The sequence below is a fragment of the Camelus ferus genome, chromosome 13 (assembly GCF_009834535.1).
Source record: "Camelus ferus isolate YT-003-E chromosome 13, BCGSAC_Cfer_1.0, whole genome shotgun sequence".
Lineage (NCBI taxonomy): Eukaryota > Metazoa > Chordata > Mammalia > Artiodactyla > Camelidae > Camelus > Camelus ferus.
In genome coordinates this window covers 34,600,065-34,627,733 of record NC_045708.1, presented here as the reverse complement: position 1 = coordinate 34,627,733, position 27,669 = coordinate 34,600,065, and the positions used below count along the sequence as shown (strand labels likewise).

General features: G+C 54.9%; 1 protein-coding gene across 8 annotated transcripts; it reads right to left on the bottom strand.

The window, feature by feature from the left end:
* Positions 1 to 302: 302 nt before the first annotated feature.
* SLC5A9 (solute carrier family 5 member 9) lies at positions 303 to 27,383 on the bottom strand. 8 transcript variants are annotated; one of them, XM_032494227.1, is made up of 16 exons: positions 27,264 to 27,335; positions 21,539 to 21,656; positions 20,566 to 20,784; positions 18,635 to 18,706; positions 15,196 to 15,300; positions 14,739 to 14,903; positions 13,465 to 13,570; positions 12,518 to 12,598; positions 12,011 to 12,216; positions 11,682 to 11,817; positions 11,138 to 11,245; positions 9,070 to 9,220; positions 7,124 to 7,292; positions 5,516 to 5,731; positions 2,407 to 2,566; positions 303 to 1,844 (listed from the first exon to the last, which is right to left on the bottom strand). In XM_032494227.1, the coding sequence occupies exons 3-16, from the start codon at positions 20,725 to 20,727 to the stop codon at positions 1,636 to 1,638; spliced, it is 2,046 nt and encodes a 681-aa protein (XP_032350118.1). In that variant the 5' UTR covers positions 20,728 to 20,784; positions 21,539 to 21,656; positions 27,264 to 27,335; the 3' UTR covers positions 303 to 1,635. The 8 variants fall into 8 exon arrangements, with proteins under 8 accessions (XP_032350118.1, XP_032350120.1, XP_032350117.1 ...); XM_032494229.1 differs by having other exon boundaries at positions 21,539 to 21,616; positions 27,264 to 27,326; XM_032494226.1 differs by lacking the exon at positions 27,264 to 27,335 and adding an exon at positions 25,268 to 27,231 and having other exon boundaries at positions 21,539 to 21,616.
* Between the last annotated feature and the right edge of the window lie 286 nt (positions 27,384 to 27,669).

Genomic DNA, 27,669 nt, shown 5'->3' with positions numbered 1-27,669 from the left:
AGACCTGTGGGGAACTCTCATAGCAGGCTGCTGAGGAGCTCTGGGAAATAGGGATGTTCAGTATTTTATTTTAAATTGTGCTTCTGTGGCTTACAATGCTTCCCCTCCCCAAACCTTCAGTGTAATCAGTAGCACACAAATGCCTTATGTTGGTGGTTTTAGGGGAAACAGCTGAGCTCCAGTAAGGGCTGGTGGGGAACAGTGAGGACAGCACAGCCAAGTGAGGTGACACAGAACAAAGGATGGTGGGTGGACACAGAAATTTGGAGGCAGCAGCAAAAGAAGGTATTCATAGATTCAAGTTGATTTAAACCTCAAAAACTAGAATTTTATTTGTATTATGATGAGTGATAGTATAAAGTGATGATCAAAGGCAGCACTAAAGAGCATCTGATGAGAGCAGGGGCAGCCTAGATAGGGAGACAGAAAAAGGAAGGGACATTTTCATGGGTGTCTTTGGTGTTGGGAAGAGGCTAGGGTTTCATTCTGGACATCTGAGACTCAGCGTGTAAACTCCAACTGAAGGGGACTCCTCCCCCAGCTGGCTCCCCAACTCACCACCCAGCCAGGCCACAGTGCAAAGCTTACCAGGATTTTGGACAATTACTAGTTCACCCTTTATTGAACACCTGCTGCTTTCTGAGTACAAAGTCACACAGTCCTCGGCCCCTGGAGTACTCAGCCTAGTCGAGGAGGCAAAGCTCACAGTACAGTGATCAGTGCTGCCACAGAGGCAGGTCCAGAGGGTGTGGGAGGGGGAACGGGACCTTGACCCAGTTGTGGGCATCGGGCAGCTTCCTGGAGGAGGGACACTAGGCAAGGTCATGGTGTCTCCCAGGGTAGGCAGATGCCAGGCACACAGAGGGAGGGGACACAGGGCAGCTGCAGGGGTGCCTCGGCTATCTCTGCAGGGCTCGCTTATAAGCACAGAGCAGCCCCAAGTCATATCTTCCCAGCTGGACTCTAAGTTCCTCGAGGCCCTGGAGACTTGGCGCATGTTTGGGTATGAGGACAGAAGAGGCAGCATTTGAGGGGAGCCGAGGGGAGCTCCCTGCACAAACACCGTCTGTCACCATGCTTACACGCCACCCTGGTCCCTCACTCCTCCAGGTCTGACAGCCATCAGTGCAGAGCTGCCAGTGGAAGTACAAGGCCTCCTGGAGAGATTCCTGCTGGAAGCAGATGACCGGGCTCGAAGCCAGAGAGTAAAGGATGGAGAAGGGGGACAGGGAAGGGATACAGAGGAGCAAAGACGCACGAGGATTCGTGCAACTTTCTTGCCACGCGTTTTCTTGTATCTTCCGCTTTTTTAACCTCATGAATAGGAGTAAAATCTCCAAAACAGACTCACCAGAGGGTGGAAACAGTGTTTTTGAGGTAGGAATGAAAGGTCTGTAGTGGGAAGAGCTGGAGCCAGGAGACCCAGTGGGAGCCATGCTGTGTGGCCTGAGCAAACCCAGGGCCCTCTCTGGGCCTCATGGCTCCACCATCTGTGTGTCAGAGTGCAGGCTGCTCCTCCAGGGGTCCTGCAGCCTCTGCCCTCAGTTTGGACAGTGAGGTGGGAGGAAAGCCTGTCTCTGGCCAGCCAGGCCTGGCTGCGTTTAATATGTCTCAGCTGATGCCAGGCCCTCGAGGTCATGCAAAATAGCCCCAGAGGAAGACGTTGACGGCCAGCAGGAGGACGGCGTTGATGTTGCAGACAGTTCTCCAGAGCGGCTCTTCCTCAATGCTGGTCAGCTTCCGCTCCAGGGCCGCCTTCTCCGCGGGGCTCAGCGCTTGCTCCGGGGCCCCCGAGAGCCCGCAGAACCAGCCCCACAGCAGCTTCCCCCAGGACCTGCGTGCGGCTGACAGACAGAAGCCAGAGGGGAGGAAACGCAAGGGAGGTGCGAGGTGAGGTGGGAGAGGCGGAACACTCAGCCTCGCCCACCCGTGTGCAAGCCTCAGACTGGGCACCGAGCTGCGCTTCCCACCCTAGGGACCTGAGCGCCAGCCTGGCCACAGCACCCAAACCATCATCTGGCAGAAGCATCTCAGTGTTTAGGGTAGGGTGGTGGTAAGGGGCGGGGGTGTTGTGCTAAAGGGTGAGGATGATGATGCAGTTCATCCCAGTCCAGAGCGCACGCCCAGCAAGAGGGCAGAGGGGCCCAGTATCAGGGAGTGTGCTGTGCCGTGCTATAAGCCAAGTCTTCTCACCTAGACTGTATCAGTGATGAGGGCAATGTTTTGGCTCCCATCTGCCTTACTCACTTAACAACCATCTAGGAAGGGAGGAGGGTGATATACTGGGGCCTTCCTTAGAGACCCCATCCCCAGTGACCCCCAGATGGGGTCTCTGGGGACCTGTGACCTAGGGTCCATCCCCACTGCTCCTCTGTGACGTGCACCCCCAGCCTGCCCTCAGCCTACCTCCAGGCTGCTCCTCGCTCCGGCTGGAGTTGTCTGCCCCTCCGGCTCCTGCAGGGACCTCTTTGGGGGGCACCTCCGCTGTCCCTGCTGTGTTCTCACTGGCTTCCTGCTCCAGCTCAGAGTGGGGGCGGTTCCGTGTCCACCACGTCAGGCGAGCAAGCTGGAGGGAAAGAAAACAGTCTTGGCTCAGGTACCTGGGATGGGAAGTCCTGCTGCAGAGAGGACCCCTTCGCGGGAGGCTATCAGAGCAGCGAGGAGAGCGAGCAACAAGCGCAGGGCTGGAGGAGGAGACCTGGCCCTTAGGCCCGGCAGCTCCATTCTTCAAAAATCTGAACTCCCTTCACCTGCTCCAAGCAGGGCTCATGCAGGGACCAGAAAACACACCGGGTCAGGCCCGGCGCCTGACCTTACGGAGCTCATGGACGGGGCGAAGCGAGGCTGCACAGGCAGGTAGGTGCCCCATGACAGGGACGACCCACGATTGGGGCTCCCGAGGTCAGGCTGGGGGCTGACACTAAATAAAACTAGTAGGCAGTGGGGAGTCCCCACAGACAGGAGGCAGATGGAAGAGCCCAAGTCCTGGGTTTTAGAAAGGTCTCAGAGTGAACTGCTGGGACCCAGCCTAGAGATGGTTGCAAAAGTGAAACAAGAAAGAATGAGGTCCTGAGATCACAGGACGGGGCAGCCTTAAGGAGGGTTAAGGAGTGGGGTTTCCAAGCCGTGGTGACTGATCAACTGAGCAGTGAAAGGGAGAGGGTGGTTCTCAGATCCTGCCCGGGACCATCAGATGGTGGGGAGACCCTCTCGGGGATATAGTGGGCAGGACAAGGAGTGGGTTTGGTGATGGTGGGAGTGAGAATGAGGGGTAGAAGGCAGGGCAGTCACGCACACGTACAAACAGCATGAGCATGAAGAGTCTATAGGACCTCAGAGTGGAGACGTCCAGGGAGAGAAGCAAACCCGTGCTCCTGGACGGCTGGGGCTTCCCCTCCTCAGGGGCACAGCAGAGAAGGGCACAGCAAGTCCTCTGCCGGATAGTGGTTGGATGCAACCGTCACCACCTGCACTCTGAACTGTCTCCTTTCCGACGGGCTCTTTCCTGGCCAGGCAGCTCTTTGCTACATGTTGAACCAGGTGCCCCTGAACTGCCTCCAGCTTCCTACAAATACATGCAGCTGTGCGCGGGAGTGGGGTGAGCCCCCACTCCTGGGACACTTTCCTCCGGGCACCCAGCTGCGTCTCGCTATGAGATCATGAGCTCCTGGGCTGCTTCCTTGCTCTACTTACACAGTGTGTCACCAGCAGCACATGTACCATGTCTCTTTATGTCACCAAGAGGCAGTTGGATTTGGGGTTTGAATCTTGGGAGAGGGGTTTTGGTCAGAGATAGAGAATTGAGTTTCATCTTTATGTAGAGGGTTGTTGAATTCCTGGGCATGGATAAGACAGCTCAGGGACAGTGTGGGGTGAGAAGGGTTATAGGTCACATGTGGGTCCCTAAGGAGCAATGACATTTAAGGGGCAGGAAGAAGATCCCATGAAGATAGTAGAAGAGCAGTCATAAGGGTTAAAAAAAAATACAGGAGGAAAATACGTATTGCAAGTGAGCAGAAGAGAGGTCTCTAGGATGTAGGACATGGTCAGGAGTGTCTGGTTCTTCTCAAAATTCACTTAAGATAAAGATGTGGAAATGACCTTTAATTTTCAGTAACAAGGTTGCTGGGGACCTTGGTGAAAGCAATGCCAGTGGACGGTGAGGCTCCAGCCAGACTGCAGTGGGTGGAAGCCAATGAGAAGCGGAAAGTGGAGGCTGGGGATGGGGACCATTCTTTGTGAAGTGTGCTGTTGAGGATCAGAGAGAGAGACAACTGTAACTGCAGGAGAACAGGATCTAGGTTGGGGCGTTTTAACTGGGATGGACTTCAGTGTGGGGGTGAGACAGCAGACAATGGAGAAGGTGAAGGATCCAGCAGTGGGGGGAGGGGAGGCAATTTCAGGAGCCGCTGAGGAAGTCAGCCTCTCTTTGCTCATCTGTGAATATGCTGCTTGTTTGTAGTAATTAGTGATACCAAGAATAGAAAGTCTTTTTGCAAACTCTGAAGTGCCATACAGGTAAGGGGTATTATTATTTCCAATCAATGTCTTAGAGACCAGTTTCCAGCATGGGCTTTGTACAGGCTAAATTCAGTTTCCTCCAAATTCATATGTTGAAGTTCTAACCCCCAGTACTTTAGAATGTAACTCTATTTGGAGATAGGGTCTTAAAGATGTCATTAGGCTTAAATGAGGTCATTAGAGTGGCCCTGATCCAACATGACTGGTGTCTTTACAAGAAGAGATCAGGTCACAGACACACATGGGGAAGACTACATGAAGACAGAGAGAAGATGGCCCTCCACCAGCCAAGGAGACAGGCCTCCAAGGAAGCCAGACAGCCAAGTGCTTGGTGTCAGACCTCCGGCCTCCAGAGCTGTGAGAAAACACATTTCTGTTGTTCAAGCCACTCCGCCTGCTGTGCTTTGTTACAGCAGCCTAGGCAAACCCAAACCTTTCTGCTTTAAAGAAAAGAGTTTTCGAAAGACTGGGCATTGTTGTCTGAGGACTGGTAAATCCACCATCAGGGGAGAGGTGAGGACTTCAAATTGAGCTCTTAACTACCTGTTTCTTCAAGGTTGAGCTCCAAATGACCTTGTCAGGGAACTCGCCGAATGCCCCCCACACCTCTCCAGTGGTGCCCGCCTCTACCTCTGTGCTCGGCCCCTCCCTTTGAGCTTGGTTCTTCTGCACTTCCTCTTGGTAGAGTAACTGTTGGTGTTGGGGTCTTCCCCTCACCCCACCTCTCCTCCCATGGACAGTCATTGCAGGGACCATTTATCGTTGTAACTCCAGCACATTGTCTGGCACATAGTAGGTGCTTGCTGAGTAATTTTCCAATTGAATGAGTTACTTTTCACTTGGGAATTAACAGCCCAAGATGCTCCGTGTTCCCAGGACATCTGTGTGGCAAAAGGGGAGACTACAACCCAGAGGAGTAAAACTCAAAGGTGGAGCTCCAGGCACCAGGGGCAGGGGGGCATTTGGGGAACCTCATTCCGAACCCTCCCCTTGCCTTTTCCTCCGGGATGGGAGTTGTGCAGAGGCTGACAGTGATGATGACGATGGCCGTGAGCCCGCAGAGGAGGAGTGCAAAGTAGAGGTAGTGGAAGTCCCTCAACACAGCTGGCCTCGGGTCCGCCTCCCCGCAGGCTGGGGCTGGGTAACAGAACTCCAGGATCATGCGCAGAAGCCCCACTGCCAGGCCAAACATGAGGCCCCAGAAGGCTCCCTGTGGAGAGAAGGGAGGGGAGACGGCAAGGGTGAGAGCCAGGTGGGAAACCCTGGGAAGGTATAAGAGCCACGGTCTGTTACAGTGTTAATAGTGTTTGCAAGTCTGTCTGAGCGAGTGCTTCATGAATGCTGAGGCTTTGTTTTACCTTAGAAAGCACGGGCTGCAAAGTCAGTCGGCTAGGCTCTAGGCAGAGCAATGCCTGGAGCAATGCCTCGACCTCGCTCATGTGCAGTGATAAGCAAAGTACTGAGGCTGAATGCTTAATGCTCAACTAGAAGGGATACACCTTTGTATACATCAGCTGGGAAAACCAGGATCTTCCCCCACTTTCTGTTACGACAAATCAGAAATCAGAATAGAGCACTTTCCTTTTTCACTTTTAAAGAAAAGCTCTGGCTCCTCCCACATCTTCTTTCTAGCACTGGTGGACCCTAACCTATACCTGTTTCCTCTATATAAGAGTCAGACGGCTTGTGTTTTCAAAAATGAGATGCTGGTTCTATTTCAAAAATTCTGGAATGAGTAGAAACCTCCAGAATTCAACTGAATCCTGCTGTGCGCCCTGGTTATCAGCAGGGGGCTAGAGCTCTACAAACGGTAGATGCAGCAAAGACCTAGCTTAGCTACTGCACTGGGGGAGGGGCTTCTGTGGTCCCCTTTGCATGACCCTGGGCTCTCACGTGGCCCCGTGCATCAGTGACCATGACATCCCTGCACCCCCCAAGGTACAGCCAGCAGATTTGGTCTTTTCTAGGTTATCCTGGAGAGTGACCAAGGTTACCGTCCTGGTACCTCCCAGGGTCTGTTAGATTTCACCACAGTTTCACAAATGGCACAGGTGCAGGTGCCCCGTAAGCTCACACTTTGTTTCATCATCCTCACTGCTGTTGTTTTGCCTCCATGTAGAATCTTACAGTGTTAGAGATGGAACAGACCCCAGAGGTCTTCCAGTCTCCTCAGGCTTCCATACAAGCTGCTCCCTGTGTCTGGAACACTTTTCCCTCTCCCATTACTCCTTCAGGTCTCAGCTCAGATGTCACTTCCTGACACCCTCCCAGGCGTCCCATAGTTTAGGTTCTCCTGCTCTTTTCTCTAATAGCAGCCATCATACTTTGTTATATTGCATTTTGAATCATCTTTCCTCCCAGCTGGCTCAGGGATGGCAGACCTTTGTGAACTTTATAAACCACTCCCCCACTGGGGCCTCCATAACAGGATTGATTCATGTTTGTTGAGTGAATGAATGAATCTAGACCAGATGCTGTGGCTAGGGAAATGGGGAGGAAGGCAGTCTGTGAGCCCAAGGCCACAGAGAGAGACCATGCTATGGACAAACTAGCTCCTCGACCCTCTGATGAGTGGGAGATTCAGGTGTGCTGCTGCACTCACAGGCTCTGTGACCCTCTTGCAGAAGATGGCCAGCAGGAAGAGGGCGGTGATGGGTGGGGCCAGGTAGCTGGTGACAGACTGGATGTAGTCAAAGAGCTGCCCGCTGTTTGCGCTTTGGATGATGGGGATCCAGAGGATGCTGATGACGACCAGGAACACCACAAACACCCTGCAGGAGAGCACGCGGGACATTGTGAGAAGCTCTCAGGGCGGCAGGGCAAGGGGTGGGGTGAAGGTGATGCACGGGAACCAGGGAAGGAGTCAGGAAAGGAACACATGGTCGCTGAATCAGAGAATGTTAGAAGTCCAGATCACAAATGCTAAGATTCCAGAGATTTAGGCAATATCAGAATCCAAGAAACCCAGAATTTTTGAATTGGATGCCCTTGAGTGCATGTAGCCCCTTTGCTCTTCAGGAAGAAATCCACACCTTTCCCTTCACCACCCACCACAGTAAGTGGTCTCTGGTCTGCTTGGGGTGCCTTTGCTTCTCTTTCACACCCAAACCCTGTGCAGCACGGCCCCCCTTTCCAGTGGTGCGGCTCCAGCCTCTAGGGACTTCTCCTCTAGGCGCCTCCAGCTCTAACCCTCTCTCCCTTACTTTGGCATTTAGCTTGGACAGGGACTCCACTTTCTTCTCCAGATTCCCCTCAACTGTTTCTGGCTCAGGTCCAAGTCCCCTAAGTCTCTGATTTTGCAGGTAGGTGAACAAGTTGAAATACTTCTCTAGCCTGCGTTGGGTGCAATAATGCACATGGCCAGGAGATGGCGCCCAAACCCCACTGATTGATGAAATAAGCATGGCATGACCCCACAGGTAGATGAGCAAAGAGATAAAAGGATTCCACACACCTGTCCTCTCCTCTCCTCTCCATTCTCTCCCATTTTTTTTCTCTCTCTCTCAGGCCCCACTAGAACAGCAGCTATGAAGTGGTCTCCCTGCCTCTCATCTTCCTCTCATCCCCCACCTCTTTACACAATCTGTCCTGCACTCAGATCCTTCGATGATCAGACCGTGTGCGTAGGGCTGGCGCCACAGATGAGTGGGCAGTAGGAAACCATCAGGCAGCCGTGGGCAGAAGGCATTGCGGTGGAAGCAACAGTGAGTGCAAAGGCAGGGAGATGAAAAAGAGCAAGTTATCTAGAACTCAAGTACTATCCACCAAAGCGGAGAATGAGCATGTTAAACCAGAAACCTGAACTATAGAGCCTTAAATTATGAAGCAAAGATTTCAGGAAGGGCATCTTAACCTTATGCAAGCTACAAATCCCCAGCCTAGGGAGAAAAAGAAAAATTAGCCACCAAGTTATATTTTGAAAAGCATAAATTGGATACCTATGAGATAAAGTTCAAATTTTTCAGCTTAGTATTCAAAGCTCTGCATCCTTTGGAGACAACCTTCCCATAAACATCTCCATCGATGCAGGCCCCCCAGTGCATTACCCCTTTCTCATTAAACTGTGTGCACCCTCAGGCCAGGAACATGTGAGTCATCCCTGTGTCCCCAGTCCAAAGGTTAGATGCGAGGTAGATACTCAGGGTGAGTTTGATGCAGTGAATGAACAGTCTTTCTGTTATCCTGGGATGGCAGCCAGAGCTGGTCCAGGAGACATTAGGAGCAAGCTGCTTGCTAACTTCCTCCCATTTATACAGTTCACCTTTCATTGATTAAATGCTTTGTCAGCTTCTCTCATTTACCCTGTTGATCAATTCTAAGATAAAGTTGAACAGGCAGGGAAGAGATTTTTTTCTCCTTATTCTGGAGGGGGAGGAGTGGTCCAGAGCTGAGGAGGAACTTACCTGAGGTCACGTGGAAAGCTGGCACTAGAACCCAGAGCTCTGACTGCCAGTGCAGGGTCCAGACCCAGCCACATCTCCTCAGAGGAGAGCGGGGAGGGAGCCTGCCTACAGGGAGGGGGCACTCCAGAAGGATGGGCCCGCGCACCTGCCCACCACCATCAGCTCCTGCTCTGTCGCCTTCCTGCGGAAGCGCTGCCACACGTCGATGGAGAAAAGGGTGCTGCTGCTGTTGAAGATGGAGGTGAGTGAGCTCATGAGGGCAGCCATGATCACGGCGATCATCAGGCCCCGCAGACCTGGGAAGAGACGAGGTTTCCGTGGACAGCGGCCCACTAAGGCCAGCTCTGCCAGGAGCCACGGAGGCTGCAGCATACAGCAGAATCAGGATTTAGGGGATGGTAAGGGGTAGGGAGGCTGTGGAATGAGGCTCCCATCCAGGAATCCAGGAGACCCAAAGAATGAGAGGCCGTATCTGGCCACACTCTGCCTCTGCCTTCCTCTGTGGCCTTGGCTGAGTCATCTGCACTCCCTGTGCCTCAGTTTCCTCATCTGCACCATTAAGGGGTGTGAGATGAAGCTATCTTTAAGGTTCTCTGCAGCTTTGACATCTCAGGCTGAGGTCTAAAGCTTGTAGACACTTGGTTAGTGGGCCCCTAGTAGGGGAGAGGGTAAATCTTAATCATTGGTTATTTTTTCAGTGTTTTTGTACCTTTTTCACTGACACTGTGGTGCCTGGCTAAACCCCCAGCCTGGGAGGCCAGCCTTGGATTTGTCTCCTGGTTCTGCAGGAAACTAGCTGTGTGATCTTTGGACCAGTCCTGGCCCTTTCTGGGCCTGTTTTCCACCTGTGGCAAGGTGGGGTGGGCCCACGGACACCTGAAGTCTTTATGGTTCTGACGACCAAGCATCTAGAAACACGACTGCTCACCCCTGGGGGACACCTCCCAGCTCAGGCCCGGCTCAGCCCTCTTTCCCTCCAGCTCAAATATGTAACCACCTCCTGTACGTCTCCCTGGAAGACTCAAGATGTCCCAAACCAAGGCCAGCATCTTTCTCCAGGACCTCTGTTTCTTCCTTTGTTTAGCGTCTTTCTCATCTCCAACCAGACACCTCAGAGTTATCCTGGGCTCCTTTCTCTGCTCCCCTCGCCCCACCTCCCTCAGTCAGTCCCTCTGCGGCTGCCCTGTCATAACTGGGTCCCCTACCCACCCCTGCAGTATTTGTTTGATTCATTTTTTGTTCTGCTGGAAGGAGGGAATAACTCAGTGACTTCCCTCCATAAACCTCTTTCTCTTGATGTCCTCAATCTCAATATCCTTGTAAACCCAAGGCCTGGAAGTCCTCTTTGGATCTCTCATTCTTGTCCCTCAGGTACAATCAATCATCAAGTCCTGCCAACTCTATCTCACGAGTATCTTTTAAACACTTTCTGTCCATCTCTAAAGACACTGACCTGGTCCAAACCACCATCACTACCTGGCTCACTGAGAACCCCTCATTTATCAACTCTCTGCCTCCTCCTAAGCTGAGCCCTCTGTGCAGAGTGATCCTTCTAAAGCACACATCCAATCATGCATGCTGGCCTGAACCCCCCCTCCCTGGCCCGTGACCTTCTACTGCCCTCAGAGTAAAGGCCACACTGCACAGTGGGGCGTGGCTGCCACCTCCATGCCACGAAGGTGGTCTTCATTCCTACTGCATCGGAGCCCACGCGGACTACTTTCGGTTCTGACTTCATGCTCTCTCTCAAGCCTGGGCTTTGCACCTGCAGCCCTTCCTCCTGGGAATGACATTTCCCACACTCCTCTGCCTTTGTCTGCCTAAGATGTTCCTCAGGACTCAGTTCCATTTCCTCTCCTCTGAGAAACCATCCCCCACATTCCCCCAAAGTGGGCCAGGTGCCTCCTTAGGGCTCCCTCAGTCCCACTGTGTCCCCACACTGGTCTCATTGTATTGTGCCTTCTGCAAGGAGTCTGAGAGCAAGGGTCTGCCTTTTATCCCTGCATCTCCAGGACCAGGGCACAAAGCAGCGCCTTACAGACACTTGTGAAAAATGTGCGTCTTTGTGTATTAGGAAGGGGGATGCAGTGGTGGATGGTTTTATTCCCTCTTCCCATCCATGTGCATCCTTAATGCAGCCCCTCCTGGGCCGCGGGGAGTGACAGAGGCTGGGGAGCTGGTGTGAAGCATGGTGCATGGGAAACAAGACTCACCCACTGGCATGAGAGCCATGACCAGCTTGGGGTAGGCAATGTTGGAGCATCCCACTCGGGCCCCGCAGATCCTTTGGCAGACGTCAGGGTCCACGCAGCCCACCTCATCTGCAGGAGTGGTGGCAGTTAGGGCCTCCTCTGGTTGGCCCATTACCCATAGGGAAGTGTTTGCCTGTAACTCAGGCAGGGCCAGTGTCTGGAGGGTCAGAGGGCAGGTGGGTGTTGGACACTGTGATTTAGCGGCTCTGGTGACTTTCTCAACCACATGCTACCCTGCAAAGGCTGATGGAATCCTTTGGATTTTAGGCTTTATATCTTGATAAAAGGCAAATATCCTTGCAAAGCACCAAGAATACCTTCATGGGTCTTTCCCTTATAAAAGGAAAAGCAGGATTTTAAAATGACACTCAGATACAGGTTTCTTCTACTGAAACACTTGTATGTCTGACACACAATGCCTAACGTACGTATTGTGTGTTCTTAATGGAAACAGGGTGTGACCCCTGCTCTGGTCAGTGCCGCCCGGAAGGAGACTAGCTCTCACCTGGGTACAGGGCGCGGCTGATCATGCCGGGCATGACGATGAAGAACATGGGCAGGACCTTCAGGTAGCCCCCAAGCACAGAGCCTCCCTTGGCGTGGGACAGATTCTTGGCGGAGAGAGACCTCTGCACAATGACCTGTAAAGGTGGCAGTTTGGGGGTGCTGCTGGGGTGGGCTAGGGCTCGGCTCAGCACAGGTGAGCCCCGAAGTGCCCCACACCCATCCCCGAGCGAGTCCCAATCCTCCGTGTGTCCAGATGCCTGGATGGCCCACAGGAAGCCAGTCTGCCCAGTCTGTGGTGGGCTGGGCCACGCTTGGTTAGGGCATCACCTGGTCAGTGCACCAGCACCATGTGGCCAGCACTGTGAGCCCGAAAATGAGGCCTGGCCAGGGGAGGTCTCCGTTCACAGGGTCCCGGAGCATGTGAAAGGCATCGGGTCGGGGGAGGTGACAGGTGGTGTTGGGGACTGTGACATTAGGGATGGCCTGCCTGTACCGCTGCTCCAGACCTGGGTACCAGCCCACCTCCTGAAAGCCTGTGGGGAGAGACCACAGTGAGCAAAACAGCCCTGAGCCCCCCTGGGCCTGTCATAGGCCCCTCCCCAGTTCCCAGTCCTGTGTGGGGCCCCAGACTTGGACCTGGTATGGGACTTGGGAATGACCTGGGACCTGGGGCTGGAGTAGAGAGAACCCTGCACTTTGAGAGCCCTGGCCTGGAAGGGAGGACATGAGTCTGTGCTCTGGAAAGTTCTGATTACACGGTGAAGGTGACAGCTGAAGACAGAGCAGAGAGGAAGGTAGGGGTGAGGGAGGGGTGTGTTCAGGCCTCTTCCTTACCCAGAAACATGAGGACCAGGGCTCCCCCAACCATGATCACAGTCTGCAGAGTGTCTGTGTAGATCACAGCCGTGAGGCCCCCTGGGGACCCAAGGAGAGGACTCATCAGCCAACACCAACAGTGGTCTATCTTGGGGTGCCCGCCCTGTGCTTGGGCGCACTGGGGAGACCAGAGAAGACATGGAGCCCTCAACAGGTGGACTCTGGCTGCGGCCTTTCCCCACGCCGTGCTCCCTGTGTCCCGCCCGCCGCCCTGTGCTCCCTGTGTCCCGCCCGCCCAGTCGATGGACAGGGCACAGTCACAGGTGCTCATGTCTACCTCTTTCTGTCCCTGAAGGCTTCTGGCTTGTGATTTTGTAATATCCCACGTCCTTTCCTTTGCTGTGCTGTTAGGGAGACCTCCTGCCCCACCCAACACCCATTTAAATCCCCCATCTTTTCAGGCCGCCTCAGCCAGGAGTAAGTCTGCCCTGAGCCCGTGCCCCAGGCGCCCAGGCCTGTGTGAAGGGCTCCAGAGGAGACAGGAGAAGGAGGCTTGTGGCTCTTGTCTGGAACATCAGCAGTGACCCTAGTCCGGGTGACAGTCCCCCACTCGCCATCCTGTTCCGTGTGGCAGTCAGCCTTTCCCTGTATCTCTGAGCGTTTCTCCTTCCCTGTCTCTCTCGGGCTGGCTCTGTTTCCTCCTGGTTCTGCCCTTCCTGTCTCCCCCTTTCTCTGTTGCACTCAGTCTTTCCGTCTTTTCCTCTGATGCTGAGCCTCCATCTGCCTCCATCTGCTTCCCCTTCTGTTTCTTGTTCTCACTCTCCAGGTCAGTCTTCTCGCTGCCCCTCTCTGGACCTCTGTCTCCTCCAGCCCTTCCCTCCGGGTCCCTGCTGCCAGGAGCTTCCCTCCCCACCTCTCTCTGTCTCTCAGTCTCTGCACCTGACGTGACTTCCCCTCTGCCCTACCTGTGATGGTGTAGATGGCCGTCACCACCAGCAGGATCACCGTGGATAGGTAAAGATTCCAGCCCAAGGCCATCTGGATGAAGAGGGCTCCAGAGAAGATGTCAGTCTGCAGAGACCGGAACCAGAAATCCAGGTCACCTGAGGCCTTCGTGTGGCCACCAGGGTATGTCACCTTCCCACTCAGCAAAACCATGTGCTGTCGGTCCCAGTCACACGATGAGGTTGAGCCGTAAGTGCCATATGCGGGAGGATGGGCTTGATCTCGCAGATGCCGAGCAACAGTGGGGACTTAAAGCACAGCAGTGCCGCGTACAGCGCTGAGGCTGAGAACCACGTGACCTGGCAGGGCCATGTGCTGGTGGTGAAGGTGAAGTGGCACACGGAGGAAGTGAGGTGGGAGCTGGGGTTGGGGAGAAAGAGGCCATGGGAGGGAGGGTGGGAAGCCGGGGGTCCCTGGCTGCTCCCCGAAGGAGCACGGGCCCTCTGCACTGCCAGCTGGTCCCACAGCGGACTGCCGGGGCAGGATCCCCAGTGCAGATGGCACAGGTCCTGGATCTCCATGTGTCTGGATGTACTGGGAAACTCGGGTCTCAGCCTTTGCCTGAGCTGACTTAGGGCTGTTTATAAGCGTTGGTGGAGCAAACACTGTACAGTTTTTTCTAGTTCCGGACTTGGCAAATGAATGATTCCGTCCCCTTCAGGGCATGTTTGCTGGTCCCTTTCCATGAGTATTTTGTGACCCATCACAGGAGCTACCACATGAAGAGTGGCAGGGGGTCTGGACTGGGCCACAGGACCCAACATTAATTCCAGCCCCAGAGCTAGCACTCTGGGTGGCCCTGTGCAAAACATTTGACTGGGGTTTGTCTTCTGAGTTTATGTCAGTAGAGGAAGGATAAACCCTTCCTAACTGTAATATTCTAGGCAATTAATGCTCGGTGCTGAATGAAGAATCAATTAATGAGATGATAAACGAGTGAATGAACTCTAGATCATGAGTTATTTGGATGGAGGGACGTCATTCACTCAGCAAACATTTATTGTTCATCTCTGATTACCCCGCTGCTGAGAGGGAGCATGCAGCGAAGGGATGTGGATTCGTCCTCCCTTTTTCTTATCCTTCCTTCATCCACCCATCCATCCACCCATCCACCCATCCATCATCCATCCATCTATCATCCGACTAGCCATCCATCCAGCCAGCCAGCAACAAACCAGTCCTATACTCAGCATTTTCAGAGAGACATGATGGCTACAGTAGAGCGAGTACTCACTGAAATTTTGGTGAAGATGTAGAGAATGAGAGACAGGACAGACATGTACACCTGGATCCTCTGGCCTCCAAATCGCTTCTTCAGGTACTGCGGCATTGTGACCACACCGGCTGCGATATACACAGGGACGAAGATCCAGCCAAGGGCCAGAAGCAGCCAGGTTGCCTGGGAGAGTGGGGAGAAGGTGTCCAGGTCCTAGATGCAGATGGAGGGGTGGTCCGTGCAGAGGAAAGCCCTGGGCAGGGAGGTGAGGGACCAGGGGCCTGATTTTAGCCCTGTGTGACCTCTGTTGAGGTCCTCCAGGCCTTGGTTTCCTCATCTGTAAAATAGGTTCTTGATTCACCATGCAGCCTCCCCAAGCACCTTCGAGGTTCCTCTCAGCACTAAGGCCAGGGATGAGGTGGGGTGAGGTGGAGTGGGTTCAGACCCTCGTTATCCTCCAGGCCAGCATCCTTACGTTCCACTCGAAGCCACCCACAGCGAGGCCTCCAGCGGCCCCTGTCCCAGCTAGGCCAATGAACAAGCCGCTGCCCACGTTGCTGGACATCAGAGATGCTCCGATCTGCAAGGCACAAGTGGGGTCAAGGGTCAGGGGTCCATTTACACCTGAATCAATCTAGAGCCAGGACCACAAACTTCAGGAGCTGGGAAGGAGGCAGAGAGAGGGAGCAGAGCCCGAACTCAGGAAGTGTGAGATCAGAGGGAAGGCAGGAAGTGGGAGGGGCGGATGTGGGGAGGGATGGGGCTGGCGTTGATCAGGCACTTGTGTGCCAGGCACTGTGCCAGGCATTTTATACACACCAGTGCACTTAATCTCACAGATACTTGGAGGAATGGGCATTAACCTTTCCACTTTACAGAGGAAGGAATTAGTGTCAGGAGAAGTGAGGTCACGGGCCCCAGGGCACCCAGAGAGTGAGTGGCAAAGTGAGAAAGAAGAAAAGCCACAGAAGCAAGCAGGGTCCATGTAGGGAGGTTAACGCTCTGCTCTGGGGCCATCCATCTAGGGCCTCCAGAGAGAAGGGAGCTGAAGGGGGAAAGGGGAGGTCCCCATGAGAGGGATGGGGGACCCTCTGCCACCCACCTCCTGCAGGCTCCAGGGCAGGACCAGGCAGGGGGAGCCACTGTGGGGCTGAGCACAGGCCAGGCCAGCCTCTGAGTTGAGTTAATTTTCTCCAGGAGGGAGCCAGCTACTCCAAGGCAGTCATAGTTATACAGATAAAGACCATCTTAGCAGTCAGTCTGTAAACAACACTGCCAACTGCCAGGTACTGCTCTAAGTATTTTAACTCAATCACTCCTCACCACAGCCCCATGAGGGAGGTTCTGTCATCCCCATTTCCCTCGGGGAAACTGAGGCACAGATAAATAATTGCTCAAGCTCTGGAGCTAATAAGTGACAAAACGAGGATTTCCACTGTGGCCGTGTGGCCGTAACCACTGCACGACTGGTGATGGGCAGTCACTGGGAGGGGAGAGGGACCGCGGCTGGAGGGGAGGAGCTGTGCGCCAGTCTTGTACCCTGTGTCACCTAAATAAAATCATGGTGCTGGGCAAGAGTAAGTGAGAAGAAGGGAAAGTTCTGAGACACTCAGAGAAGAGGCAGCTGGGCAGTGCAAAGGAACAGAGATAACAACCAGACTGACACTGCTGAGGCCTTGGGGCCATCCCCAGCCACACACACACACACACACACACACACACACACACACACACACACACACACACACACACTCCCTTAGTCCTGGGGATGCTGCAGCGCTGGGCCGGACCACCCAGCCAGAGCAGAGAGCACTGGGCCTCCTGCTTCAGAGGAAGAGGCTCCCTCGGCTGCTCCGCCCCCACCCTGCCCAGGCTCCCAGCTCATCTGTCATGGAGACAGGAACAGGGTGGGTGGGGGACCCCACAGGCCTCCCTGGGACAGGGAAGCTGCTGCTCCTTCTGCTCACAGCTCCCCAGCCACACACTCCCCTCGGGGCACGGGGAGGGGAACTGATAAAAGAATTCTGCATGTATTGAGATATAGGGAAGTCATTCTGACTTATACATAACTTGAGTTTATGCTAACTAACATAGCCTGTTTGTGGCCTAACAAATATACTTTGTACGCCTGCTTTAATTATCAAAGGAAAAAACACATTGACAGGAAGTAAAGAATGTCCGTGTTAAAACTAAAGATGAAGTGCCTCCCTCCCCGGGACGCCAGTGCTAGTACCCCCTTGATGATGAGACTCCCCTCCCAGGTGCCAAGATCATACTGACTCGCAGTGTGTGGCTGGTTGGTTCCCTCTTTTTTTTTTTTTTTTTTCTCTGAAACCGTGGAGAACTGTATCCCTGACTTGTTAATGTTTCTTTGCTCTGACAAGACATAAAACTGCACTGGAAGCTGCGTTTGCCACAGCAGTGACTCAGAGTAATCTGGGAAGTGGGCTTCTGAGCTAGTTCTCAGTTTGGCTCAAATGGAACTTTTTCTATTTTTATTGTTGATTATTTATTGTTTATTTTTGTTGACAGGTACTTGCTTCTCAGGATAGGCTGAGTAGGGAGAGCGCAGAGCCCCTGGGCTGCCATCACGGACACCAGACACACACGTTCCAGCGGGGCAGGGGGACCGGGAGTCCCTCTCCCGGGGCTGGTTCTGCCCGGGCCCAGGCTGAAGCTGCTCTGCTGCAGGCGGCTCAGCTCACAGCCCTGCCTCTCTGGGGAGGCCACCACCACATCCTCCTTGCCTTGGGCTGCACATCCCCACGCCCTGCTCCATTTCCATCTTTGGGGCACCTCCTGCTTGGAGGCCTCGGGTTTCCTCACACCCACGGTGAGACCCAGAGCCCTGCTGCCCGCAGGACTGAAAGGGCGTCCAGACCGGCCGGCCCCTGCTCGTTCTTCTGGACGGACCAGAGGAGGCGTGCTCTGTCCGCTTCTGTCCCTCCTGCTGACTTGTTTCCGGGGCTGTGATTTGGGGGTGGGGGGCACCAGCTGAGCAGAATGGCCTCCGTGGGGTTTTCTTTCTTCTGAGAGGGGTGGCTGATAGCACCAGTGGCCCTGTCCCTGTCCCTGTGAGCTGCCAGGCCTTCAGCACCCCCATCCCTGGGGATTCTGTCATCCCGGGAGCACAAGAGATCCTTGCCCTCACCTCTTCCTGTCTCAGATACCGGAACCTTCCAGAGAGCCCAGCAAGCCTCCTGGGTTCCTCTGCTCTGTCACCAGCAGTTGTGGGGCAGTGGTGAGAACCAAGACAGGGGTGTGAAGCCCGCTGGCGGTGTGTGTGGGTGTGTGAGTGCGAGTGCATGCACACGCCTGCCACGTGTGAGGTGTGCTTGCCGCAGGCTCACCTCCCTCCATTCTATTTCTGGAAGGGGAAGTTAGCTTTGAAGGACAAAAGAACAGATAGGGTGGCCTGATGGGAGGAACTGGGATTCACCAAGGCCTCAGGAAAATTGAGGTTGGTGGGGATTTTACCTCTGTGATGTCTCCCACTTAAGTGCTCTTTGGTATGAAGCTGATGTGTCACTTTCCCAAGAAAATCTTTCCTAATCCTACTTCCACTGTCAGAGGTTCCCTCCAAGTGCTCCGTGCTTCCCTCCAACTCAGCAGTGATCACGCTGTTTATGAGTCTGTCTGCCCGGCTCCACTCCTAGCTTCTCTAGGACAGGAACGTTCTGGGTGGGCTCTGTAGGTCCAGCGTCCAGCCTGGGGCCACACTTAGGAGGTGCCCGGTGGACGCTGGGCCCAGGTGTGCATCTGCAAGATCTCTCAGGTTGCCAGGTGCATCTGGACCAGAGAGAAGGAGCCCCGAGCCAGGAGACCCCTCAGGGGCTGTAGACTCAGTAAAGGCGGGAGAAGATGAGACAAGGACCAGGAGGAGGAGGGTAGGGGAGGAAGGAAGGTCAACTCACTGGCCACCAGCTCATGGACCTCCCTGCCAGGAAGTAGCCGCCAATGGTCCCTCGGCTTGCACGAATGGATGACTGGAAAGGAAATGGTGAGAGTGAGGACTTCCTGAGCCTCCCCCAAACTCTTCCCTCCACCCCAGATACCCTGCCCTTTGCTGCAGGGGCTGTGGGGACGCAGTGGGTGGGAGCTGGGGCAGACGGTTTCACCATCTTTAAGCTACATGTCCTGGGGAGTCATCTCCTCTCTCCAGGCCTCCCTGCTCGTCGCCCAGGGCTCATGTGAAGAGCAACGAGCTAATGGGGGTGAACTGCCCTCATGAATGTCACGGTGCTGCGCGTGTGCCCGGGATCATTGTCATTGTGCACTCTTATGTCCTAGCCGGCCCTCCGTTGGAAAGTTGCTTCAGGAAATGAATTGGGGTCTCACCCTCAGGCTACTGTGGCAGGTAGACCGCCCTGTCCCTTGTCCCTTCCTCCCAGCTGGACTCCTACTCTGGGGGCTTGGAGAATGCAAAGCACTCGGGCCCGGGCAGAAGCAGCACTCTGCTGGGGCACCTCCCGCGCTGGCCTGAGGTCAGACCACACTGCTCAGGCCCACCCAGGACCCTGGAGCAGACCCTGTCTGCACTGGGGGGTGGTCAGGTTGAGGAATTGCTCTGAAGACTGAAAGGGGAGTCGGGAGTGAAATAATTTTCCCTCAGGAAGCAGTGGCTGAGTGCAGGGCAGCAGGCAGGGAAGAATAAATTAGAAGCTGTTATCGAGATGCTGAAGCCGACAGGTGTCTGACAGGTCTGGAGACAGGGAAAGGAAATGGGAAATTAAAAGAAGCTTCTCTTCTCCAAGAGAAAGGGACATGAGTCACCAGGGCGTGCCCGGTGTGCGGGCCCTGCCTTTGCTTGGACTTCCCTGGGTCAACTCTGGTCCTGGACAGGACAGATGAGCAGGAAGAATTTATGTTACAGATGAGGAAATTGGGACCCCCAAATGGGAACAACTTTTCCAAAGCCATGAGGAGTAGCTGGCGCTCTTCATGGCCGGCCGCCTCCCGGGAGCTAGGGCGGCTCTGTTTGCCTATATTTTCTTCACGTCACCCCGGGGAGCAGGGACTGTTCATCCTGCTTTACAGATCAGGAGACTGAGGCCCAGAGAGCGTAAGTGACCAGCTGGGACTCAGATCACCCTCTGCCTCACAGTGGGGTCTAAATGTGCCTGAGTTCCCCTGGGACGCTGCAGAGAGAAGAACTGTGGGTTACGGCTGCAGGGGCTGCACTGGGCACTGGGCCCGATGCCTACATGCGTCCTGTCCCTGAACCGCAGGACCGCTCTACAGCCTGCGCCTTTTCATTCTCATGTCCGGATGAGAAAACTAAGGCTCCATCTGTTGCCAGGGCCACTTGGCCGAAACTGTGGGAGTGGGCATCTGAACTCAGGACTCCTTGACCTCCGAGCCTGGCCCCTGTGCACGGCACCAAGGCTCTGGTCAAAAACGGAGAACAGAAGCACCTTGGGAATCTGCCTGGCTCCCTTCTCATGAACACACGAGCCCCAGCTCCTTAAGAAAGCATGGTTTCTTGTTAAGACCTCATCTAGTGGAGGGTGGGGTAGGGCCAGGAGTCAAGCATTCACGGTGTTGGGGATCCTGGCACGTGGAGGAGGGCAGGAATGAGGGGAGGGGCAAAGGCACAGAGACAGCGAACTAGGAGATGGGGGGTTCAGGCCTGGTCTGCCTCTGGCTCGCTGTGTGAGTTCAGGAAAGTCACTGCCCTCTCTGGGCCTCAGCTACCATCTCTAAAAGGAGGGGCTGGAGAGGATGATTCCTGAAGGCCCTTCCCCACCAGCCCCCATGCTTCCTGGACACACCTTCCTTCTGCCACCACTGCCCCTAGCTCCACGACCAGCCTCCCCGGCCACCCCTGTCCTCTGGGCCTACTCACCCAGAGCCCCACGCCGATAACAAAGACAAAGTAGATGACCAGGACCGCGATGTCGTAGGCGTGCAGGCTGACTCCAGGCCCCAGTGCTGAGTGAGGAACGGCCTCGGTGCTGAGCCCATTTCCCGAAACTCCAGGCTCCATGGCTGTCATCTCTGGGCTCATCTGCTTGTCAGTAACCACCAGGCTGGACTTTGAGGCGCTCCGGGCTTCATTCCTTTCCTTTAATGATTAAACCGCTCTGAGTGCCATCGGCCGCTGAGACTGAGCCGCACTGGCACATGAAGTCCTGGCCCCCGTTTCCCCTAACTGCCATCCCATCCTCGGCAGGCCTGGCTCCCTTCCCTGCTCCTGCTACACACACGCACACATACACTGACACACTCATGCACACATACATATACACACTCACACATGCATACTCCCACCCTGGGAGGAGCAGGAGCAGGAGGAAGAGCAGGAAGTAAGGAGTAGAGTCTGGAGTCCTGGACCGGGAGGGACTTCAGAATTAAGGTGTTCAGGCTCCTGCTTGTGTGGAGGGGAAACTGAGGCCCGGGCAGGGAAAGTGACCTAGGGCAGTAAAGGTGGATCTGGGCCCAGAGTCCAGGTTTCTAAATGGTCTATTCCATGACATTTCCTTATGCCTAGTGGGAGGGACACAGGGGGAAGGGAGGAGTCTGCTGTGTTCTTGTAAAGCATCCACCATGTCATGTGCTCCCACCTCCAACCCAGGTGTCATTTGCCCCTCCCCCATCTTTTTTTTTAACAGTGTGAGAAATTGAGGTCCGGGTAGAGACATGGTTTATTCAAAGCCACAGAGTGGGGCCAGAATTCACATCTTCTATGTCCACACTCTTGTCCTGTGCTCTGACAAGTGAACGTTCCTGAAAAGGACACAGAGCTTCCTGGGCCCAGGAAAGACCCTCCGCCCCAGGGCCCAGGCAGCCTGGCTTCTAGTCCCAGATGCACATCTCACCCGACTGTAGAATGACCGTGGGCAGTTTGCTGAGCGACTGAGCCTGGGTGTCCTCGTCGGCGTGGCCTCACAGCACCACTGAGGTTGGGGTGAAGTCAGGATGCATTCCTGAGACCCTCTGCAAACCCGGAGGGCCTGCATGATCTTGGGGTTAACGCAGATAAATGGACACTACCACCATCTAGCCAAGGGGCCCAGACAGCAGGCACACAGGCGTGCTCGCTCACACTGTCCTGGAGTAGCTGAATTTGAGACATCTCAGTCTTGTGAGTATCTGCTCTGCATCCTGCTGCACTCACAGGCTGGGGGTCCAGGCTGGAGCGGCAGGTAAGGGGTCCTGCTGACTGCCCCTCCAACCCAGCATCCTGTGAACATCCCAGACCTGGATATGGGATCCCTTTTGGGGGAAAGGGAAGTGAAATATAGACCCTGGGCCCCCTCTTCCCTGCCTCCCTCACCTCCTGACTCAGAGCATCAGGCACAGGCCACGCCGAGCCTCAGGGAGTGGGCCACTGCGCTAGGAGGAAGGCCAGGGTCTTCTCAGCTGAGTGGGGCTCAGCAGGTCTCGTTCCCATAATTACCAAGTCTTTATAGAGGAAGGGTCCTTCACGCTCATATTTAAAGATGAAGGAGAGCTTTGCAGATCAGCAAGAGGGGCAAGCGATGCGTGAGCAGTGTCAGCATCATCAGGAAAACAGGAAGGACCAGGTGCCTTAGATGCTCAGCCCCATGTTCTCTGGGGGTGAGCTGTGTGGAGGGGCTGTGGCTACGAGGCTGGCCTCACCCTTGAATGTTACTCAGGAAGAGATGGAAAAGTCTGCACTCAGGCCACCAAGACCACAGCGAGGCTCCTGGACCGATTGCTCTCCCAGAGAAGGGAAGGTGAGTGTAGCCAAGAGAGGACCTGAGTCCTGCACTTCCTCCTATGCCCCCAACCCGAGGGGCCCACCCCAGCCCTACAGGTCCTACTGCCCATGGGCCCTGTCCCCCAACGCCCCTCACAGATGTCCGAGGCTGAGCCCCAAGTCCTACACATTTTGCCCAATCCTAATCCAGCAGGTTTGGGCTCACCCCAGCCTCTCCTCAAAGGCATCTGAGACCATTTGTAAGCTCACCATGCAACTTAGTTATCCAGAGCCCAGAGAGTGCGAGAGGGGCTAAAGGCTGTGAATAGATACTGTGAAGTCTGCCCAAAGCCCCTGCCTTTGCCATATCACCGAGCCCTGAGCCCCCACTTGGGCCTCTGATTTTCCACCAAGGCTCTGGTACTTGTGCTCCAGCTCACAGCACTTTGGAAACGACGACATAGCAGTGGGAGAGAGGCTGCCCGAGGTGGGCGGGGCTGCCCAGGGACAGCTGGGGAACGGGCAACTGACGGCCGGGCAACTGATGGCCGGACAGCGCGGGGAATGTCATTAAAAGCAGGTAAAGCACGAAGGATGCTGCAAAACACAGTCCAAATTAAGGTGAAATGACCTATAAAATAGGGCAACTCAACTCTCAGCCAAGGGCGTTCTTGGAAGAGTCACACATGTGTCAATGACCCAGAGTCACGGAGTAGGACTACCATGGATTTTCTACTCAGAAGGCATGGATTATGAAATCCAGGCAGGAAGAGTTTCATTCCAAATGATTTAAGATTCTAGGCAGGTGTTGATATTCAAGGAAGAGGCCTCATTTATCCAGGCGATCCTCTCAGAGAACCCGCAAGATGGAAGGGTGTGGTCAGTTGTCCTTCTTACAGGAGGCAGGTACCCGCGGTGCACCTGGCCCTGGGAGGGATACCAGCCCTATGCGGTGGTTCCCAGCCCAGCAGGAAGGGGCCCTCAGCACAAAACAGGTCAACATCCTCCCAGCTCCTCCCAGCTGAAGAGCAGGAGAAAGGAGCAAAGTCCAGTGTGGCGGGAGGTTTGGGGGAGGCCTATGGAAAGGGGTGGTTTGAGCCAAGCCTTAAAAGAAGTGTAACAGGCCAAAAAATGGAAGTTCCTACTGGGGCTCCAAGATACAACACAAAAAATTGCTGAACGAGAGGTCAGTATGCATAGTAAATACTGGACTAAACTGGACCGACAATTCTAAAGGCCCTGGGATGAGGATACACAAGGGTTTTGTGACTATTTCTTTGGCTAAATCCTTATTGTGTTTTTCCAACAATAAGGGGAAAGGGTGTCAGGGGTTGCTTTCCCCCGGCCCCAAGATTTTGGGGTAGAGGGGGTTTGGCAGGGAAACTTGGAGAGCTTGGTACGCTTCCCCCTCAGCTGGGGTCACTGACGACAGGGTCTGCCTTGGCCTGAGCAGGTAGAGGGCAGAGGCCTGTGGGGGGCTCTCTGCTTCCACCGTTGGGTGGAGCTGAGCTGTTGGTTTGGACTGGCCTGCACCCTGGGGTAGGGCAAAGAATGGGTGGTGTTTTTTAGTGTGTGTGTGTGTGTGTGTGTGTGTGCACTAGGTGTGGGCCACATGCATGAAAAAGACAATGTGAGGGTCTTCTGAGACCCTGTCCATTGGGCCACCTAGAGGGGGCGTGGGGCCTCGGCTGTCAGAATCTGGAAGTGAGCTCCAGGAGGAGCTCATGGAGGCTGTGAAGAATGGATTAGGGATACAGTGCCCGGATGTGGGGGTGTTTGGGGAGGGGATTCCGAGCAGACCGCGGAGCGCCCGCAGGGAGGAGTCAGCTAAAACTTGTCAGGCAGGAGCCAGAGCCAGGGCCTGCTCAAGTCAGAACCACCCTGCCCAGACGTCTCCTCCCTCTTTGGCACCGCAGCGCCTGGGGATCAACCAGGACGAGGTGAGAAACAAAACAAGCTGATGGTCCCTGGCTTCCCAAGGCCAGCCTGAATCAGCCCCAGCTGAGGGCCGGAACTGCAGGGAGAAGCCTTAACTCCAAGTGAAGAAAGAAGCGTGGCCTAGTGCCTGGCGCTAAGCATGAGAACTCCTCGTAACGTCTGTGCTGTCAGGTAAAGGACAGCAAGGATTGCTATGGTTTACCTGTAACCAGGGAGCTCACGGAGCCACCTGAGTCTTAGTCTAGGGATAAAGGAAGACCTACACTCCACTGTACAGGCTGCTTAAGTCAGCTGCTTGATGAACGTTGCCTGCGTCCTCTAGTCCATGTGCAGTTCACAGTAAATAGAAGGCCAGGCCCCTTACTTTTGGCACCTGCAGCCTGGGTCACCCTTAGCCTGTGCCCTCGCTAAAGATCCTGGAAACCAGAGTTCTCCTTGGAATCCTGGACCAGCTAATTCCACTAGCCACATGGCCTTGTCCTCTGAGGTCACCACCCTAAATGGCAGTCCTGGTGGACAGCTTCACCTCTCCCATCTCCCCATGCCCACAGGCCTGCACTTGCCCGGACTCTCCCCACCCCACTGGCTCTGCTTGCCCCCGAGTCCACAGCTCATGGTGAACAGGCACCTCTCAGTCCTCGAGATCCTCACTGGCTGACTCTCCACCCCTGTCCTCGTGACCAGATGATCTCAGGGCACCTTCTTCCTCACAGCTGGCTCCCATAGAAGCTCCTCCTCCCTCGTGGCCTGGAGTTGGGGACAGAACCCTCCTGGCACTTCTTTCCTGCTGCACCGCACACGTGCGCCCCCCGGAAGGGCCACACTGACCAGGTCTTGGTCTGTACTGTGACCTCTGCCATCATCCTTCCCTGCAAGTCCTCTCTGACCCTCAGCCTGGGAACCACCACACTCCCAGCCTGCCCCTCGTTTACCTCCCTGAAGGTACCTGTTGATTTGAGACGTGTCTTCCTTAGACCTGAGTCCTCAGGGGCAGGGTCCTGGACATCTCACGCTTGTGTCCCCAGTGATGGAACAGAGTCATTGTGTAGAGAACAGAGAGTTTAACAGATTGTACTGGAGTGAGAGTGATGGCAGGGCATCCAGGCAGGGGGACCAGTAGGCACAGAAGAGTGAACAGGAGTGATGTGTTCAGTGAAGGGCTTGTGGTGGGGCTGGAGTGAGGGTCTCCAGGGAGAGGGTGCTTAAAGAAAGGGGTGCTGAGACTGGCAGTTTAGAAAATCTGTTTGAGGCCAGCATGGGCGGGGGGTGAATGAGACTAAGGAAGCCAGCACGGAAGTTCAGGCAGAGATGGGCACCTAGTTGAAAGGATGGAGAGGACAGGGTCCTGGCTGTTCCTACTGAACTGGAATCATGGAGACCTCCCCAGGGTCCCTGCCCCAACCGTGAGGTTAGGGTCCAGGACCTTTCATGTTGAGTGCCCCCAGCTTTTGGAGGTACTTCCCTTCAGCTCCCAGCACCTGCAAAGACTCATTCCTGACACAGAGCCAGGAGCGAGAAGCAGCCCTGGGTTTGCTCCAATCCCAAAGGGACTGACTGTAACCAGCATATGCAGGGGCGAAGCCTCTGGCTGAGGGAATGAAGCTCTACGGGTGGGATCTTGAGCACAAGGGTGAAATGCTGAAGATACAGTGGGGCCCTGAGCCTCAGAGCCCACCAGTCCACACTGGGTTCGGAGTTTTCCATGTGGAGGGAAACCCCCTTTCATGCTGCCACATGCATTTTCACATCTCCTTCGGGAACTCCCAGCCTCAAGAAGAATCCGGGACAGGTTCGGTTTTACCTCTGGCCAGCCTCACCCTGACTACTTGCAAGTTCTTCCTGAAAAACCACTCCAGCCAACCTTCCTGCTGAGAACTTCCTCTTCCAGAACAATGGTGGTAGGCGCTAATATTTACCAATATGTGGCAGAAGCTGTGGGTATGTCACATCCCAAATACGATCGCAATCGTTACGTTAACTGTGTGAGCTGGTTTTATTATCCCCATTTTGTAGGGGAGACACTGAGTCTCGCTGGTGATGCCGCATAACTACGACTCATTTGGGTTCTGGATTCAGGCCTGATTCACTCTAAAGGCTGTGCCACGCCACACGTCCCTTTTCTCCCAGTTCTTTGTCCAAGGGAGAGAGATGCAAGTACATCCCTTCCAGTGGTGGGTAGGGACTGCTCCATTTTGCCCCTTCCAGTCCCTGAGCTCTGAGAGGGCACAGACATGGCTGGACTGGGGACAGGAGCCCCACTGGGGTCTGGGTCCTGGTTGCAGAGACCTGTCAGCTCCCTCCCCTGCCAACCTAGCCCCCCTTCCTGGCCACCTCTGCCTGTTCCTGCACCTACTCTAGCTCAGCCTGTATGGCCTGGGGATGCTGTTTCTTTTCCCACATGCTCCTCTCAAATCAAATCCAAATGCAGTTTCATTTAATTGATCCTTGTCACTCACCGAGCACATTTTGTGCCAGGCCCTTTGTCAAGGCTGTCCCACCGCACAACCCCAGGGGGCACCATTCCCCAGGAATCCGACATCACGGATGCCGTGGCATCGTGGAAGGCAGTGGCTGCACTCTCTGCACTGGGCAGAGAGAAGTACGCAAGACCTGGTCCTGAAGGAGGGGATTTGCTGGAGGAGAAAACCACACTGTCTGCAGCCACCGGCCAGCAGAGGCACTCACCTCTTCACGGGGCCTCCCGCCCAGCCAGCGAAGGGCCAAGGCATCCGGACTGCCCCAGGTGCAGATAACACAGCCGGAAAGGAAGCAGGCCCCGTGCGGAGAGGCTGGATGCTAATTCTGAGAGGAAAGGATTACTATGGAGGAGTGTAAGACTGAGAAAGATGGTGATGGAGACCCAGGGAAGGAGGAAGGAGAGGAAAGAAAAGGAAGGGAGTCTACTCATTCATCATTAAGAATGAGCCCTGCCAAACCCCTACCTGCACAGCCTGGCCCGGCCAAAACCTCCAGGGCCCCACGTCTCAGCCTCAGCTCAGGGCAGCTGCTCCCTGATCTGGTGTGGCTCTGGCAGAGCCTCTGACAGCTCAAGCCAAGGATGTGAAGAGCCCTGGCTCCTCCCCCAGGGGAGGTGGTGGGGACGCCCTGAAATCCCACTCCAGCCCACAGGGTCTGGGTCCAGGGTTCAGAGGGACAAAGCCCGTCCCTGCTCCCTGATGATGTCCTGGGGAAAGGAGAGCTTGTTCTGGGCTCAGGCTTCTCCAGCTCCCCAGAGTCAGATGTGAAGCCCGCACCTCAGAGTTAGCTGCTGTGGCTGTAGCAGCCGTTGACTCCCCACCTACCTGGGGGCAAAAAGGCAGGAGGAAGGGTGGGGCAAACAGGTTTCTC